Source organism: Mesoplodon bidens (genome assembly GCF_964165515.1).
Source record: "Mesoplodon bidens genome assembly, chromosome: 4".
Classification (NCBI taxonomy): domain Eukaryota; kingdom Metazoa; phylum Chordata; class Mammalia; order Artiodactyla; family Ziphiidae; genus Mesoplodon; species Mesoplodon bidens.
Genome location: NC_138160.1, coordinates 172,100,339 through 172,120,098, shown reverse-complemented (window position 1 = coordinate 172,120,098; position 19,760 = coordinate 172,100,339). Strand labels below are relative to the sequence as shown.

General features: G+C 38.8%; 1 protein-coding gene across 1 annotated transcript in view; it reads right to left on the bottom strand.

Moving 5' to 3' along the window:
- Positions 1-6,868: 6,868 nt before the first annotated feature.
- RNF145 (ring finger protein 145) overlaps positions 6,869-19,760 on the bottom strand; it is a 63,972-nt gene continuing 51,080 nt past the window's right edge. The window contains exons 8-11 of the mRNA XM_081233864.1: positions 19,164-19,346; positions 12,004-12,151; positions 10,752-11,108; positions 6,869-8,490 (exon numbers count right to left, since the gene is read on the bottom strand). Coding sequence (XP_081089990.1) covers positions 8,107-8,490; positions 10,752-11,108; positions 12,004-12,151; positions 19,164-19,346 — 1,072 coding nt within the window. The 3' untranslated portion in view covers positions 6,869-8,106. The remainder of the gene's footprint in view (positions 8,491-10,751; positions 11,109-12,003; positions 12,152-19,163; positions 19,347-19,760) is intronic.

The following is a 19,760-nucleotide window of genomic DNA, read 5'->3' as shown; positions in this document are numbered from 1 at the left end:
GTGTGTAAAGAGATTAAAAGAGAACCTGGCACAGGGCAAGGGTTACCCATTATTTTGTTGGAGAATACAAGAAAAAAAGAGGATGTAATGCTACTTTGGGATAAACATGTCAGATATTTGGAAAACATGGACCACGAGCTCAGTTAACTAGAAAGCAGGTATTCATAATGCTTTGGGGTCAACCCTAAGGGGAAAGGGAGGGGATTCAGTTCCCTAGTTCTCAGGCCCTATCTAACTCTCTTTAAATACAAGGCAATAGTCACTAGAAAGATTGGGTGGCTCAGTGAAATGACTGTGCTCACACTGATCCCCTCACCCCCATGCTGGGGGTGGTCAGCGGGGGACCTTCAAAGTCCATATCCTACAATGTCCATGGTGTGTTATTAATTGTGCCTCCACATTGGATTCTAAAGGCATAACACTGGACCTGAGTCCACTGAACTCCCTCCACCTCTGTCTTCAGAGGTAATGTAAAATGTATGCACATCCATCTGACAAAGCAAAATGTTAGTTTGTGTTTGCATTTGTGACCTAGGAAATGTCTGCTCCATATTTCAGTAAGAGGACTCTTTTTCTAAGTAGTTAATACTGCTTTTTTTTTTTTTTTATAAAAGTTGGGTTTTTTTCTTCCTCCCAAATGACCAAGTGTAATTTGGTTGCTCCTTTCACTTTCCACTCTAGACGCAAATGCATTTCTTAGGTATCATTTCTTCAAGCTATTATTTGCTTTTTTTTCTTAAATGTGGAAGAAATGACAAAAACCTAACCCCCTAACATAAGATAAATGGCAGTGGCATGAAGGCAGGCTGTGGGCCTGTGAGATACAGATTGAAAGTTTTAAATGTTCTCATGATACAGAGTCGCTCAGTTAATTGGTTTCCTTCCCTTGGCAACATACTTCCTCACACACACGGGCTTTTAGGAATCACTCCTCTACTGTCAGCAACACGAAAACACAGAGGCTCCCATCTTTCAAGCTGACTTCTGTTTGAGTAGCACAAAACATTTGGTTTTTACAAATGTAAAAAACTGCGCTCCTTTTTTTTAAGGGAGAGGGAGGAGTTTCAGGGTAATTTAGGGAAGGCTTTGGAAAAGATGAAACAACTAGAGAGAAAACAGGGATTTATGTATATATTTACATCTCTCTATCCCTCACGTGTTGTCCCTCAGAGCGATGTTAATACTTATCTAGGGAAGGAAGCAGTTTTATTTTAAAATTCTCCAAACCAAGACTTGACTCCCAGTCTCAAATTCTTCCCATCTGTCCTCACAGTGTGATCACAGAGTCTGCACGATTTGTGGTTCTAACAACATGGACAGCATTTTCCAAATAAATGGTACAAGGACACCTTACAGCCAGCAGCTTACAACTTCCATGTCTTGATGGGCTGTGGCTTGCCATATATTGATTTATTCTGCACCCCAACTTTTATTGACTTGCCCTTTTCCCTTTTTAAGCAATGCACCAAAAGTTTGATGTCAAATTGATAGATTTAAATTTTATAATATCCCAGAAATTCTGCTTCATCTTTTCACCAAGGCTTACATATAATACCTTTAAATGTAACGAAACGGCTCTCGTGAATGCAACGTAATAGACACAGGTATTTGGATATTGTTTTGAGGTGAGCAGATTATAACAGAAAGAGCACCAGACTGGAATTCAGGATATCCAAGCACTGTTCCCAGCTCTGCCATCAACTGTGTGGCCTTGGACGAGTTGGTAGTTTGCTCTCTTATAGAACAGGATAAATGATCGAAATCTCTGAAGGCTGGTTTGCCTCCAAAAATTCTATGGTTCTTTAGTTCTGTATGCTTGTGAGAAAGAAACTGACAATGTTTTACCTTCAAATATAAATAGTTTCAGACGTTTCTGGGTGGTTAGTCAACCAAAGTGGTCAGTAACCTAGGTCAGATCTCATGCGTGCACCTGCACTGATGTACCAGCCAGGCTTTGCTGCTTCACTGCAGAAGCCCTGCAGGCTGCTACATGGCCTGGGAACCTTAACCACAAGTGTTCCTCAGAGGCAAACATCTTCATGTCTATTTCTTCTCTAAGAATCTTCTTCTGTAAAAGCAGTAGTTCCAAAAACAAGGGCCCCCGCCCCCCTCACCAAAAGAGCAGGAGTATTTGTTCCAGATCAAACACTCTCACCTTCCAATGGAATCAGAATCATCTGCAAAATCTGTAAAAAAGTAAGTACTCAGGCTCCATCCCAAACCTACCCAATGAGAAGCTACAGGGTGGGCCCAGGCACCTGTATTTTTCACAAGCTTCCCACCTGCTTCTAATGCCTAACAAAGATGGAGAAACACTGTAACAAGTTGGTGATATCAACAATGCAAAATTCAGATGTAGACCCAAACTGAAAATACATTCAAGTGAAACACTTGGTCATTGATTTTTTTTTAATGCCTAATGTAATTAAAGGAAAATGAGGTTTATCCACATTGCTTCTGGTTCTCATATTTTTCACTTTGATCAATACAGAATATTTGCACTATACGGTTTTATTAAATGAGAAGCCAAACTTGCCCAGTAATCACAGCCTCTCTCATGTGAACAGAGGGGTTTGATGATTACAATCTAATTTTCTAGAGCAGGTAGTGGTGGGGAGGGTATCTGGGGTGAATTAGAAAGCCCCCTAGACCCACCTCAACTCCTGGCAACTGCCACCAGGCAGGAATGAGTAACCTCAAGTGGCCAGCTCTTCCCATTTTCCAAAAGAAGCTAGAGAATTTGTATGTATAGTCTTGCAATTTTTAAATGGTTGGCAACTAAATCAAATGGTTTCTTCAAACATCCTCTAAAAATGCACCATTGAGGCCCAACAACAAAACAAAGTTCATCAACCCAGATTTCACCTGGATATCTGAAGTTTTTAAGTTCTGTTCTACGAGTTCTGAGTTCTGTATTTGAATTCGGTTAGATAATCAAAAATTATCGCACAGAAATTACTTCCAGCTGACACGTAACATTATGCTCTCTGCCTCTAGAACTAACAAGAAGTCTCTGCCATTTTTGAACTAAGGGGTTTACACAAGGAGCTACGTACTAAGTCCCTCTGTTCGCTCAGTAGGTACGCAGAGGGCTCCTGCCCTACGCCAGGCACTGAGAACACGGCAGTAAACCGAAACTTAGTTAAGTTTAATATCTGGCATAGCACATAAAAAGTACATAAAGCTCATCACTCCATCGGTGGTAAAGATTAGAAATACAGATGGGCAAAGCCTTAAGAGCAAAATGGTACCTCAAAGATTATTTTTTCAGATGAGGTTGAAGCCCAGAAAAACAAAGGCTGGCCAAGGATCATACAACTTGAAAGGGAGTTAAAATGATAACTCAGAGCTTCTGCCTTTACTCAAAGCTCCTCTCACCCCTTTTGCTGCCCATTTCCCTAAATACAAGGGGACTGATAAAGGATCGTCAAAGGAAATTAGCAGGCTTGATGCCCATCAGAGAGATGAGTTCAGTTTGGCAAGTTGTCATTTGGAAAATAATAGAATATTCCATCTAGAACTGACTCAGAATTCGTCTACATTCATGGAGATTATTATTTCCAGCTAGTCAGAGGCCATTCTCTCTTACCTTAGAACATATAAAACAATAGAAAAGCAAGGAATTGCTTATATCTATTAAGAATAGAAATAAAAATTAAGGGTCAAACAGCCAACATTCATTAAAAAAATAGGTTAGGAAAAGAACACCAAGATCAGTGTCAGCGAGATTAAGTAAGATGAACAGGACACCAGGAGTGTGGTTAATAGCAGGGTTTACTGTCTTACTGGCCATGTCCTACCTTTCACTCTCAACCATACCCAGTCCACTGGAGGAAGGAAAGAAAGTATTTTTCTGAGTGGCCACAATCACTCATTCTGTAAACTGCTCCTAGTATTTTTGATTATTTTTTAAGTAAGTACTACCTACAAATACAACCCTGTTTTTAAGAGTATTCTCTATCTTCAAAGGTGGGAGAAACAGGTATGCCTTAACTGATAAACTACAAAATTGTTTGGAATGTATTTGAATTTCAGAAGCTAATGACAGGCAATGGACTTCAAAAAGAGATGTCAAAGAGATCCCTGGGTGGGCAGGGTGCTTGTCAATGGGGGTAGTTCTGCTATCACTGAATATAAAAGCAACTTGAAGAGACTAATTCCAAAAGTGAGATTATGGGTGATTTTTGTTTTTTTAAATTCTTTACTTTCCAAATAATGTGTTGAAAAAATGAGGGAAAAGTATTTTTTTAAATCATATAGCATTTAAAAAAAATCAAAATCTAATAATTCCTGTTTTCAACTTGCCATAATTCTAAAACTGGAGAAATTCTATTTTTAATACGAAAGCCAGAGTAGAAGCAACTGGAATGTAAAACTTGTTCTTTACAGCTTTTTTTTCCCCCCAAGATCAGCATATGATTTAGTAATACTTAAATCTCTTGTAAGGTTCTTGTCCCATTTCCACAGACATAGAAAAAAAGCCTTCCCACTTAAACACAGAGACTACAAAATTTTTCCTTCTCCATTAACCAATTAAATTTACAATGTGACATACGTCAAAACCTTCTGGGAAAGCAGAGTGTTTCCGATGTAAAAGGCTTATGAAAACAGGGCATGTTCTTAAGAGAAAACATGGAAGCCCTAATGAGGGATTTCAGGGAGCCACATGTTCAGTGTTGGAAAATCACACCTCTAGAGACATGCTGTGCAAATAGCATGATTTAGATCATTAGGACAACAGTTTTACATGAAAAAAATGAAAAGCAACACAAGGTGGAAATATAAGTTGAACGAGTATGACAGTTTCAACTGTTTAGTACTAACTTTGATGTCAAAGTTCATAAGGTGATAAAGTTTTTAAGAGGGAACTGATCATGACAGAAAACACATATACACTGTCTGAAAAACAGTGGAAATCATTAAGCAGACAGGGTTTACAGGGATGTGATATTTTCTCACTTAATTTGATCAAGTGTCATAGAAGGGAAATTGAATCTAATTTTCTGGTTTTCTCTTCAGTAGTACAAACTAGGTGGTTAAACTTTATGTCTTCTTCTTAAATCAGAAGTCTGACAGTGAGCTGAATACTATTAAAAAAAAATGACCAGAAAACGGAAATTTGAAATACAGATGGCATTACACAGTGCTACGGTCCCAGCATATTAGAACAAGGAACAAATTAAGTCAGAGGTGCTCAACTGGTATATTTTCAATCATTCACAGGTGTGCTCCCAGATTTTGAATAATGTGTAAATAAAAAATTAAGGGGTGCTTCCACTGAGGTGTGGCAGTCATCAGCACAGCTGATGCATTCTCTTTCCAGGCCCAGGAGGAAGACGGAACTTCCGCAGCCTCTTGTGCGGGTGGGACCACAGTTCTGGCCAGGGGGTGGTGCATCCACTGCTGGGAGGAGCAAGTAACTGCTAGAGGACAGCCTTCCAGAGCCTTTTCCCTTGCCACGACCATCAGGAAGGTTCAAGTCAGTGACTGTTCCAACGGCCTAGATCCCTGAGTACCTGTACCAAATACAGCACCCCACCCACTCTCCAACAGACACATATGCAGTGTATGGGATGTAAACCTCTGTTTTGAAGCCACTGAGATCTTGAGGGGTTTTGTTACTACAACATAATCTTGCTCTCCTGACTGAAACAAAAGGATATGCGCCGATAAAGAGTGTCATTTGCCCACCAGGCTGCTGGGCTGAGAGGCTCATGTGACTTGGTTAAGTATAGCTAGGGTCTCTGTGCTATTAGGAGGTTAAAAAGTGGTTTGTAGGGGCTTCCTTGGTGGCGCAGTGGTTAAGAATCTGCCTGCCAATGCAGGGGACACGGGTTCCATCCCTGGTCCGGGAAGATCCCACATGCCGCAGAGCAACTAAGCCTGTGCACCACAACTACTGAGCCTTCACTCTAGAGCCCACGAGCCACAACTACTGAGCTCGTGTGCCACAACTACCGAAGCCCACGTGCCTAGAGCCCGTGCTCCGCAACAAGCCACCACAATGAGAAGCTCATGCACTGCAACCAAGAGTAGCCCCCGCTCACTGCAACTAGAGAAAGCCCGTGCCCAGCAACCAAGACCCAACGCAGCCAAAAATAAAAATAAATAAATTTATTGAAAAAAAAAGTGTTTTGTAATATGAAACTATGACAAAGAAATAGTTTTATGAAAACATCTGAGAACTTTTCCTGAAGTCTATATGAGAGAGTCAGTCCTTTGGTGTTAAGGATGGCCGAGTTCACTGTGCCATAAATAATTTCAACTTCATATGCAATTTTATTCCTTTAAACATGGCACCAAACGTTTAATATTTGAATATGTACCTTTTACACAAGGGCTGAAATTCAGTTTTAAATCCAAGATTGCTGCTAGGCTTTTGGACAACAGCCTGACTACCACCAGAGGGTGCCATCTGCTGTTTTCTGCCTGACCAGGATCACCAAAAGGACGGTGAGAAACTTCCGGCTATACCTGGGGAGAAATTCATTCTGGTCTAGCCACTTCCTTTCTAAATGTAAAATCATGCTGGTGTCAGGCTAGTTGGATAGAATCACCCAGGAAGCTATGAAATGCACATTCTCAGGCACCCCAAAGGCTAACTCAGTAGGTCTGAAGTGGAGTTCAGAAATGTGTAATTTTTTTAAAAAGTTCCCTAGATACTTCTGATGCAGAGCTAGGTTTGCTACCACTGGTGTAGAAGATTTCAAAGAACTGATCCTTTTCAATCAAAATGTTTTGCCATCTGCAGGGCATTTTTTGACAGGGATCAAGATATCAGAAGCCCAGCGGGATAAGCAAAACCTCCTGAGAACAGAATTTCGGCAAGACACCTTACAATAATAATCATCACAGAAATAAAACACTGTTATCTTCAAATTTAAATTTATTAAGACATTCAGCTATGTCTGTCAGTCTACATCCAAATTTGCTACTAAAAATAAAATAAAGTCACATCCCACATTAGGAATACCGAGTCTGAAAAACACTTTTTGAGCCAAGCCTATTGTATAAATAAATGACTAGTTTCTTTTCATATCAAAATTCCCATAAAAAATTACACCCCCCCCCGCCCCAGTTCTACCTAGCCATGATGAATGTAAAAATTTAAATATGACAAATCCTTGTCAAAGAAAAGGTGCAAAGTCTATCAACAGCTTTAAAAGTGGCATTTGCAGAGTGTGATCATACCGTTATGTACTCATTCCCAAAGTGCAAATATTGCCATAATTTAACACTGTTTTGATTCAGTTGCAAGAATTAAACATTACACAGGATTGAAAAGTACACTTAGGGCCTTTATCAGTGCCCTAAAGCCCTTCCCACTTTGGTCTCCTACACTAACGTGGACTCCAAAGTGTTCATTAGAGTTTTAGTTTACTTCACACAGCCAACACAGTATACGACGTATTAACAAAAGTTTCATATACATCAAAATATTGAAGACTCCATCATAAAGTTCAAGAGTCTCAGATTACATGAATGCACCCGCAAGGCCCAAGTGCCCACCCACCCCCTCCCCCAAAGCACATACGAAGTATGAGCGTGCTTCGATCTTTGAATACAATCAATGCTTTTACGTCTTTGATTTCATTTCAGTGCTGTACAAATAATCACCTGACTGAGTTCCAATTAACTGAGGGAAAAGGGGGTAGAGAAAAGGGCTGGTCACCACTCATACTCTGTAACAAGAATGGTCCTGTCCCATAGAAAGTGAAATATCAGTTCCACTTCTGCCTGCTTCCTCCCACGGTGTCCTCACGCTGTTTATCCTCCTTCCTTTAGCCCCTTTCAGACACTCAAATCTGATTTTATTTATCCCTTACAAATCAGGGGCCGTCTCTGAAGTTGCTGAGGTTGAATTTTCTTGGCAAACCTCTACCAAACATCAGCATAGGAATATATAAATACATTTTTATTAGCATACTTCGCGAAATTTCTCCCACAAAGTCAAGGGGATGAAAGCAGGTGGTCTCCACGGAGAGCACTTCCTGGATTAGATCCTTGGAATGTCAAGTTTCCTGCCTAATCACCTCATACATTCACTCCTCAAATCTGGGCACGAATTCCATCGTGAGTTAACTTCTCCTCCAGAGTAGCAAAGCATTACTCCTGCTGCTTTTCTTCTAGGCTGACCTCAACAGGATGTGCTGCATCTTTTGCACTAAGAGGATTTTCCTTGGGATCACAAGTCCCTTCCTGGCTATCTGATCTTCTGGCAATGCACTCGTCATTGTCCCTAGAACCTTCTTGCACCCCGGTCCCCTGAGGATGCTCCTGGCCTGGGGGTTCAGTACCTTCCTGAAGCACATTTTGCTCAGCTCCAGCAGGAGGCTGTGGAACCGGGTCAGCTCCTAACCCTGGCAGCTGCGAGGAGTTTTTGAGGTGGCAGTGGCACAGAGGGCAGGTCTCCTGGACATACAGCCACTTCTTGAGACAGCCTGCGTGGAAGAAATGACTGCAAGGTGTGATCACAGCAGATTTCATGTCCTAAAAAGGGGGGGAAAGATAACTCATTAAATGTCTATTATCTAAAATCTTTGCTGCTATGCTCGAGTTCTAGTTCCAACATTTCTTTCTCACAAATTCTCCATAGAAAATTTGCAACACAGATCTTAGAATAAAACTCATTTTATATTTTTGTAATAATCCTCTTGCCATCAGAGACCCCTTTATACAAATAATACATGAACCACTGGCTAAGCAATTTTTAAAAAGAAGTAAAAACCAAAAATGAGCAAGAAACGACCTTCGTAACGGGGTTCGGACTTAGTATGAAACAAAGGTTATAAAACTATAGCAGTATGATCACTGGGTCTCCACGAGTATAATTAGAACCTCAGGAAATCTGATGAAGGTTGGACTTTTTCCACTTTTTTCCTTCAACACAGCTCAACACATTATTCCATGATAAGACTACTGGCAAGGAGACAAAATCAGCCACATAACACCAGGGTATTGGCAAGGAAGTGGAAACTTCATTAGGGACAATGTACATCCCAGTTTGCACGATATAAGCCAGTGTTTTTTCAACGTGCATCAGAATCACCTGGAGTGCTGGCTAACCATGCATATTCTGGGGCCACCCCAGACCTACTGGATGTCTGAAGATGGCATTCACAAATCCATAGGTAAAGCAAGCCACCCATGTGACTTTAATGCACACTTAAGTTTAATAACCACTGGAATAAGAAATGGTATACTTTGCACTAGTAGTCCTTGCATAAGATATATTTGGGGAGGGAAGGCTAGGGATATGAAGTTTAAATTGTAACAACATACATTTAGTTGGTCAACCATTAGTCTTGTTTAAAGTCCCCAAACAAGGAGTTGTGGCTATAATAGAAATTCCTTGCCAAGAACTGGTAACACCTGGGAGTCAACTTTCAAGCAGAAAGCCATCCAAGGAAGAGCAGCCAGCTAGGAAGGTAAGCAATTTGAGTTTTATTTTCAGTGTGATATCAGCAGGTAGTTCAAGCACCTCAAAAAAAGTGTTGTGACAACAGGAAATACAAAAAGAGGACTCTCAAATCCCAGAGATGGTATGTTTAGACATAGGCTGCTGAAGTTGATGTGCCCCAAATCTGTCTTTGTCTTGGCTATGCTTTGTCCTGCATGCAACAAGGCTACCGAGCACAAAGGACCCGAAAGAAGACAATGACCACTTAACTTTGGGGGAATCTACATTGCTCCTCAATACCCCCAAATGCAAAAACAACCTGGAAAATATTATTTTGCTAGTACCCGAAAGTATGCTCTAATAACAATCAAAAAGTGGCAGCTTAATTTTACTCTTAGGAAAAATTCTTATTCTAGATGGCCTTCACGCACAAACACATACACATCCCATCTACACTGTAAAGCAGCCTTGGAGCAAGTACCTCCCCTGTATACTCATTGACACTATCTATAGTTTTTTTCCGTCAGCCCCCACTTTTTAAGAGTGATTTGAAAGGAACAGTTTGTGTTGTGGCCCAGAATTTCTGCCCATACTTCCAACAGTACAGTTTAGCTGTAAAAGCTGCTACTCAATCACCCTCCTGCACAGGTGACTGGTGACTAAACTCTAGGCCTGATGTTTGTTACTGTTATATTTCCAAGCTGATTTAAATACTATCTTTCAATTCTTCCTAGAAGGCAGTCATCAGCTACTGAGGGCTCATGTGCCAAAGATGCCAGGGAGGCCAACCATAATGTACACCAACTGGGGGCCTCTGCCATATCTCCTGCCCCCCACTTCCACACAGAGACTGCATCCACCTCAGATATACCTCAGCCCACAGGGAAGCGCATACTCTCTCCACCTACGTCAAGTGAATGAACGTTTACTCCCTACCCTGGAAATACCAGAGGGAAAGAGTCAGAATCTTGGCACACCACTTTTCAGAAGTTGCTGACTCCTGATTGATATAGTATGTATTTGATAGTACACATGTGTGTGTGTGTGTGTGTGTGTGTGTATTCAGGAGTAAATATAAAATACACCTGACCTGTTTTTCCTTTATTTATGGGTGAGCAATAATGTTGAAAATAACAGTAAATTAGAACTTGAGGAACTAAATTTAAAACTTATTTTAGAAATAAAATGGAAATATTTCATCAGGTCTTTAGTAATATCTGAGGCCCACTTTTTTTTTTACCCAGGGGATAATTTCTGCCTGGAAATTTAACTTGAATTTGGATAATGTGGTTAAAGTCCCAAGGGATACATGGTATGAACCACCCAAATGGCTTCTTACTGTATGAGTTACCTGATAACAGATGGCACAAATATCATTGTGTTTCTCAAGCTGCTCTTTTGTAGCAATGGGTAATGATTTAATCTTATTCACAGCGTCCCTTCGGAGAAGGAAGCTCTTCCACCCCAGTTGGGCCCGAAGCCACACATTATAGTAGGAATGGATGAAGATGATCATTGAGCCCATTACTGTCCATTCTCCAAAGATGGTCTCGGAGACGCCATAGGCCACCACACAGAGGGCCACGAGAAACTCCAGCAGGCGGTAAGTGCCGTTCACATAGTAGATGACATCATCCATGTTTTCTACTGGCTCTTTTCTGAATTCCTCAACCATAAATAAGACATAAATAAAAAGTGTTCCTAGAACCTGAAAAAAAAAAGTATGTATATGATCACTAATAAAGGTTTTTCCTAGACTTTAAGTGATAACACATCACTAATATCTTTAGTATCCAGAGGAGACAGTGGTACAATTAAAATGTGGGTGATCTCAGTAATACAGATCTTTGATACTGAAAAGCACCCTGAGATATAACTTTACTAAAATGGTTCTGATTAGTAATCAGTCTTCTCTGACATTCTTTCCCTCTTTCCCCTGCTCACCAAAACCCTCACAATTCTATCTAACATTTCCTAATTCTGTACTCATATCTGTTCCTCAACTTTCAAAGAACCTTTACTTCTACAAGGAACAATGAATAAATCTTTACTGGCAGTGCTACATTTTTCTTTTACTTGTTACTGATTAGGCAGCCAAGATACACTTTTAAGTTACAGTAAGTTTATCCATTCCATGGTAACATTGTGTGTGTGTGCGTGTGTGTGAGTGTGTGTAAAGTATATATCATGTCCATGTAATACATACACAGGTATCATTTATTTATATACATTATGAAACTATGGATATTTTTGAGTGGGCAAAATGTGCTCCAAACAAGCGCTAAAATCTTTTAATATTTTATAGTTACTTATCTATTTAAGATTTACATGACAGTTCTGTATCATACCATTTTGAAAGAGATATTGCAAAGTTTAGTTACCTTGATTAAAAGAAACTACAGTGACAGATAGGCTTAGTATTTTAATAACCTACCTTCTAACTCCTATGCTCAAATAAATAATGCATTCTAGTAAAGAGGATGGGAAGTAATCACCTAAATAGACCACTTATCATCATTAATCTTGAAAAAGTTTAATTCCTTTTCTGGAAGGAAAAATAAGAAAATCAGTTATTATATAAAGTTAATTAATCCTGGGCTTACCTGAAGAGAGGTGAGAATGCTGCTAGAAATAATGATTAGAAGCCAAAAATCCATGTGGAAAAACTGGCAAATCATGTAAGCCATATAAGCGGGGAACACCAGTAAAAATAAACAAAGGCTCACGGCACGGAAGTGTTTCCATAAACTCCTAGAGAAAGAAAAGTATTCTTTTAACGTACCTGTCACCTAGCAGCACAACTAACCGATCTTGTGCCATGCTCCAATTTCACAGCATTTTACTGCACACCCTTCTCCATGCCAGTCACAGTGCTAGATTTCAGGGCAAGTCATGTCAAAGGCTTCAAAGCACCTTTTATCTTAACACCCCACACTCAGTCAATTGACAAGTACCACCAATTCTTTTTTTTTGTTTGTTTTTCTGAATAGTTTGCTTTCAATCTCGTTCCCATTCCAAGCAATCTCAAAGCGATGTCAGGCTTTTACAGCATTAAACTTCAACAATTTTAACAGTCATGTGCTGTCGTAAGTGGTGACGTCCTCTCCTCACCTGCACCACCCTGGATGAAAATCTCTGCAGCCGTGAGTGCAGTGTTACTAAGAGGAATGGCTCTCTGATGAGCAGGGGCGTTACCCCTGACTCTGTTGAGGCTGGGGAAAAACTATGAACCACTGCACTTTAAGACCTACTAGCTGATCCTCCCCGCTTCTAGCCCCTGTTCCTAGAGAGATTAACCGTTCTAAAGGTCTGCTAGCCTAATACTGTCAATACCTTCTCTAAACTTCCTAGCCTGGCATTTTAGGTCCTCCACTCCCCATTTTTTTTTTTTTTTTAGCCTTCTTTTAATTTATTTTTTGGGGGCTGTGTTGGGTCTTTGTTGCTGCACGCGGGTTTTCTCTAGTTGCAGCGAGTGGGGGCTACTCTTCATTGCGGTGTGCAAGCTTCTTATTGCGATGGCTTCTCTTGTTGCAGAGCACGGGCTCCAGCAGTTGCAGCATGCAAGCTCAGTAGTTGTGGCCCACGGGCTTAGTTGCTCCGCAGCATGTGGGATCTTCCCGGACAAGGGCTTGAACCCACGTCCCCGCATTGGCAGGCAGATTCTCAACCACTGTGACACCAGGGAGATCCCCATCACTCCCAATTTTTTGGTCCAAACTTGCCAACATCTGTCCCTCACTACAAGCAAAGATGGTTAACTCTCTTCCCAAAAAAACACAAGCACTCTTAAAAATCCCACCAGAAATGCCTGCATCCCACTCTCTCCTTTTCTAAACGCTTTAGACTAGCTCAAGCTAAACAAATATATTTATACAGGTAATGATATCCTTTCCCCAGGAATCACCTACCCTCTCAGAATTCTTAACATCTGTACCAAACAATCATACAATAAACTGAAGCACTGCTTCAATATATAGATATTTATATATAATATTTTATATATTATGTATCATATACACCTAAACATTCTTACTTATATTTTTATTTTATATTTATTATTTAAATAAAAATATTTTATATATGTACACACATTTTTAAAAAGTCTTATCACCCATATTTAATCTCCTCAAGAATAGGATAACTCCAGCTCCTAAGCACAGAGGCTTGTTTGAAATAAGTACCAAATAAAACTTGAAAACTTATTTCTGCTTGATATTTTTCAAATTATTTTCCATCAATTACTACCTTTTCTTACCCACCCATCTATCTATCCACCCAAGTGCAAAGCCCTATGATACAAGCAGGACAAAACGTAATTGTGGTCATTACACAGCAGAATAGTTCCATATATAACGTTATGCTTTTAAGACACCCAACAAGTCAAGAAATCTCTTAGACTTAGATTTCAGCTTCTGATTCCACTTGAACCCTCCTTGTCAATAGTGGAATACACAGCAGGAGTCCCCTAGCTATGGCAAAAGGAGAAGGAACATAATCTTTTCTTTTATTTAGCTCTTCGTACACTGTACTATTCTAATAGATCATTCCTTAAATATATCCCAAATTTAAGAGATTGTAAACCAACTTCTAAAAGAAAAATGACACAAAACCCTCCCCCAATAAGTGCCCTAAGCAGAACCTTGAAAAAATCTTTTTGTGCAACAATAAAAAAGGTATGATTTCCACCCCCTACAAGTTTATTATTTACTTTATATATCCAATTTATAAGACAAATGACGATGTAATGACTTAATACCCCAACAAGGGGTTTAAAGAAAAAAAAAAAAAAAGATGCTAGATACTTCCATTTCCTTGGTAAATAAAAGCCAAAGTTGGAGTAATTTTTTAACGTAAGGCTCACAAATCTAGAAAGAAATCAGCGTGAGCCCCAAACAGCCATCCCCTCTCTTAAAAACAAAACTCAGGGCTTCCCTGGTGGCGCAGTGGTTGAGAGTCCGCCTGCCGATGCAGGGGACACGGGTTCGTGCCCCTATCCCGGAAGATCCCACATGCCGCGCAGCGGCTGGGCCCGCGAGCCATGGCCGCGGAGCCTGTGTGTCCGGAGCCTGTGCTCCACAACGGGAGAGGCCACGACAGTGAGAGGCCCGCGTACAGCAAAAAAAAAAAAAAAAAAAACTCAATTACAATCTATGTAAACTGAATATCAAGACTTAAATCATTTAATGATTCCCTAATAAAAACAAACATAGATTATTTAAAAACATTACGAGGAAACGTGAATTTCAACCAAAATAGTTTAAAGCTCATAGCCACAATAATTATTCTGTTTTAATTAAATATCAGCATCTGTGATATGTTCTCAAGTCCATGTGAAGTATCTCAAGGAGACAGAAAAGTAACATAAATCATCCTGCCTACCTTTAACTCTACTACAACATAGGTGGGAGGAAAAATAACCACACTAAGTTAAATGCTACACTGTGTGGGTCTGTCCACAATTAGCAAGTCTGATAAGAAAGTAAATTATTATTCTGGTTAAAATTAAAGCTAGGTACTTTGGAAAGTGTTTTACATCTTTTGTTGTCAAATATTTTTCTTATGAGAAGTTAAGGGACAAATATAAACCTGGCACAGTAGCCCTGCTTTGAGATTCCAAACTTTTACTTTTTTTAAAGAAAAGCAGGCAGTAGTTATAATAGGGCAATTTGCCTTAAAACTTTAAATATATTTTTCAAAATCAAGCTAGCTGTGATTCACTTATATAATTTACATATATATACAAACATATATTTTATACATGTACACAGAAAAGTAAATATGACATTATGCCAACAGTTTTAAACTTACGTCTAATTTCTGTGTTTTATATACACACAAACATTACATACATATTTATCCTTATTTAAGCAGTTAAAATTCAATAAAAATCTAATTTAAAATTAAACATAAAATGAATAGTGGAAAATGATGCTGGAATCTCATCCCATTAACAGGTTAAGCACTATAAAGTGAAAAAAAACGTTTTTAATTCACCTCAACCATTTCATGAAAAGTTTGAAAATCTGCTATATCATTTGAATACAGCAGACTCTAGTTGTAAAATTCCTTGCTAACAACTGTAATAAAATTCCTGGATAAAAGTAACAATTATATCTACGGCTAAAACTATCTGAGACACATTTTTAAGTTTAAACACTGGAAATTACCTCCAGTCCAAGCAACACCAAGACGTGTGAGGATTTTCCCCTAATAATTACTTCCTTAACGACAGAGAGAAGCAGAGTTTCAATATTACCTTTTAATTGTTAACCTAATGTGAGAATTAGGATATTTTTCATTTCCTTTTTTAATGGTACACTTAATTGAATTAATCACAATCCTCTGTTCAAAATGCATTATCGTTATTGGTCTGTGCATGTCCCCCTTTTTATTAGTTCGTAATCCAATCAGCTATTTTAAATACCTGAAATGTAGCAAGCATTCATGAACCCATCTCCCCGTACAAAAGAGGCCCTGGACCATGTGGCAGGCCAGCCTAGTCCATGTCCTGCCTCCCTCTACCCAATGAAACCATTTCATGAGTCCTGTGCTTGCTTCCCTTTCTACAGTTTTGTTTATCCATATGTACTCCTAAAGAGTGTATTTTAAAATTCTGTTTTTGAAATAAAAATAACATTCTATATTGTCATCTTTTTGGATTTACTTTATATATTGCTATGAATCATTCATAATGTTTAATGCATCACTATGTTTTTAACATTCCACTGTGACTATTATCACATTTATTCACCCCCTTTCCTGTTTGACTGGCATATGATTTGTTCCCAGGTTTTTGCTATTGTGAATTGTGCTATGAACATTCTTCTACATGTCCCTCCTGAACATGCACAAGAATGTCTTGAGTATCTACTAAGGAGGAGACAATGCTAAACTGTTTTCCAAAGCGATTACGCTAATTTACACTCCCACCAGAAACGTGGGATATCTGGGGACCTATGTTTTCTTCTACCCTAGGTATCAGCTGACTTTCTTTCCTCTCTCTCCCTTCCTTCCTTCTTTTCTATTATTTATTTATCGCCACTTCCACAGGTTTAAAACAGTATCTCACAGCAGTCTTGATTCACATTTCTCTGACCACTAAAGACACTGAACCTCTCTTCATATTCATTGTTTCCGCCTTCACTAAAAGCCTGATGATGTATTTTATCCACTTCTCTCACCAATATGAGCTATTTACATATTCTTGAGCAAGTGTGAATACTATAAATATCTTCTCCCAGGTTTGTAATTATCATTTCTAATACAAGTTTCCTTTAGGTTTAGAAAATGTTATTAATTTTGTTAGTTAGATTTATCATTCTTTTCTTTCATAATCATAGTCATTCTTAGTCTCAGTCTTTCACGGCCAGTTCCATCAGTTTAAGAATTTTTTTTCCTACTTGAAGGTCCAAAATATACTACTCTATGCAGATTTAATTTTTTATTTTGACATTTAAGGCTCTACCATTCTGGAGCTGATTCTTTTGTTTACGGCTGTGAGACAGGAATCCAATTCCATCTTTTTCCAATTAGAAACCATTTTTTTCCAGCTACATTACAGAAGAGAACCACCTGCCCCACTCATCTGACATGCCACTTTGGCCATACACCAAAGTCCCATATATATATGGACCTGTCTGGGGGCTCTGTTCCATTGGTCAAGTTGTCTATACTTGAGCCAATTATTATAAAAACTTCACAGTATCTCCTATTGTGAGTGAAATAAACTTTAATTTATCTTTCTCAAATTGTGTTTGATTTCAATATGGATTTATACTGGTTTCAAAGAATGAGCAGGGGTGGGGGGATAGTCTTTCTATTGTCTAAAAGTATTTGTTTAAAACAGGGATATCTGCTCCTTCAGAGTTTGGTAGAACTTGCCTATAACACCATCTGAGTCAGGATGTTTACCATTTGCTTCCATTTCTTTAACAGAACTATCCAAGCTTTTTAATTCTTAAGTCAGCTCTAATAAGTTTTATTTTTCTCACAACTTTTCCATTTCATTTGCTTAAAAAAGTACTGCCATTTAACCGTTGATTGTATACTCTAATTACCACAGGCAGTAGTGGGAGAGAAGAAAGAACAGAACCCTAACTGTTCATTCCTATCTCATCCTGTCACAGCCAAGAGCCTCTCTTGCCTCAGGCCAATTAATGCTGCTACAGACACGAGTAACAACAGTCACACCAATCCAAAATACCCACACTACACACCAACACACGGGGCTTCTCAGTCTTGCTTCTTTCCCTCTAAATTTCCTCTGTATTTGATCTTGGAGGAAGAAGCCAGTAATGATGCTAGTTCAGCACCCTGGAAGGACCCAGAACTGAATTTACTGGTGCCTATGGCAGTGAAATTATGGTCTTATTTCTCTCTCTTTTCCAAACTTTCTATTGTACTATATCAGTCTTTTAATTGGTATAATTAATAATACGGAAGGATACTGCCAGAGATGACAAAATAGTAATTGTACTTAGGTCAAAACCCCAATTTAAGTGACTATTTAACTAAGTTCACCATTGAATTCAACATCTTAAATGCTTCTGCTGAGAAACCTAAAGACCAAATCTCAAATAAGTATAATGATTAAAATTATCTGAAATATATCCAAGAGCTTTGAGCTTATTTAAATTAAATTGACTCTTTCAGCCATTCTATGGGTTTGACAAGTTTTCAGAATGTTTGGCAATATGGGATATGGGGATAGAAAGATAAATCTGATTAACTATAATTAAAATGTTAATTTCCTTACTTATAAAAGCACCACCAAGGAAGCAATTAAATCGGGTATTTCAATAATCAAGAGTGTGTAGAAGCATGCTGGAAAAAAATAGTGGCACTGAGTTTTAAGCAATTCCTTATAGAAAATCCTTGTATAAATTACCATAGCCTACCACTAGGTAGGTTACACTCCTACCATTCTTAGATATCCACTGAATTATACATATTTACATCATAGTATCTTTTTTTTTTTTTTTGCGGTACACAGCCTCTCACTGTTGTGGACTCTCCCGTTGCGGAGCACAGGCTCCAGATGCGCAGGCTCAGCAGCCATGGCTCACAGGCCTAGCTGCTCCACGGCATGTGGGATCTTCCCGGACCGGGGCACGAACCCATATCCCTTGCATCGGCAGGCAGACTCTCAACCACTGCGCCGCCAGGGAAGCCCTACATCATAGTATCTTAAAGAGCCAAATAACAATTTGACTTTTATTCCTTATGAAAATTTCTGTAATATGAGATGAATATGAATCCAGCTGGTCCCATAAGGTGTCAAGAACCCCCATTATAAAAACTCAGTTAGGTGCAAAACGCCATCAGATGAGACTGTTATTCCATAAATGCCTATCTTTATGATTGTCTGACAACCTTTATTTTTCTCTCCTTTCTCTCAACGTTTCCTCTCCTTTAGCATTGCACAGAATTAAATTGTATATTATTTGTTATATTTACTGTACTGAATTTTATGCTCTACATTCTTAATTTTAAAACTGGATAAGTATTAAAAAGTACTACATTTCTCTGAAAAAGAAAAAGCTGATTTGTAATTACTTGGCCTTTAATGTGACTTTTATATACAGGAATGTTGAGAAAAACAAACGAACAGAAAAGTCAAATACATACAAAAAATACAAATGTAAACTTGTTAATAAGCTAATACCAATTATTCATCCATCTTGTCTCTAAACAATACCTAGATCTTCAGACAACAAACTTATGTAAACAATATGACAAAAATTTCTTTTAGGAAGTTTCTTACTTGTCTCTAGATGCTCCCAGCGCCAAAACAATAGGATCTGCAATCTCTAACATAGACTGCAGGATAGAAGCTACAACAATGAAAAGGATAATACTGAGCAGGAATGCCCGGTGAACAACCTGCAGCTCTATCAGACCAGTCTGCACCGCCAGGATTAACAGCGTAACTCCTTCTGTCATGCCCCTAGAAAAGCACACGTTTTTGGAAAAACAAACAATAATCAGAATCACATTTAATTCCAAGGGAAAATAATCCAAAGGCTTAGACTATTATTACATATTTGTGATCTATTCTGACTTCGACAAAAAAACTTGATCAGAATATTAATGTCAATGTAATGATATACAAGCATAATGTATCACTACATGTGCAAAACATAATAGCTATAACTTTAGCATACAGTGAGGAGAAAAAAAGCAACTTCTCAGATAAATAAAAGTGCTCTAACCAGGCTTTGCTAACGAGTCAGACACTCCTACCATTCTTAGATATCCACTGAATTATACATATTTACATCATGAGCTATATCCCGATTATAAAATAGAGAACCACAGGTGAATGTCTCTATAATCTTGGAGTAGGGAAGGTCTATTTAAG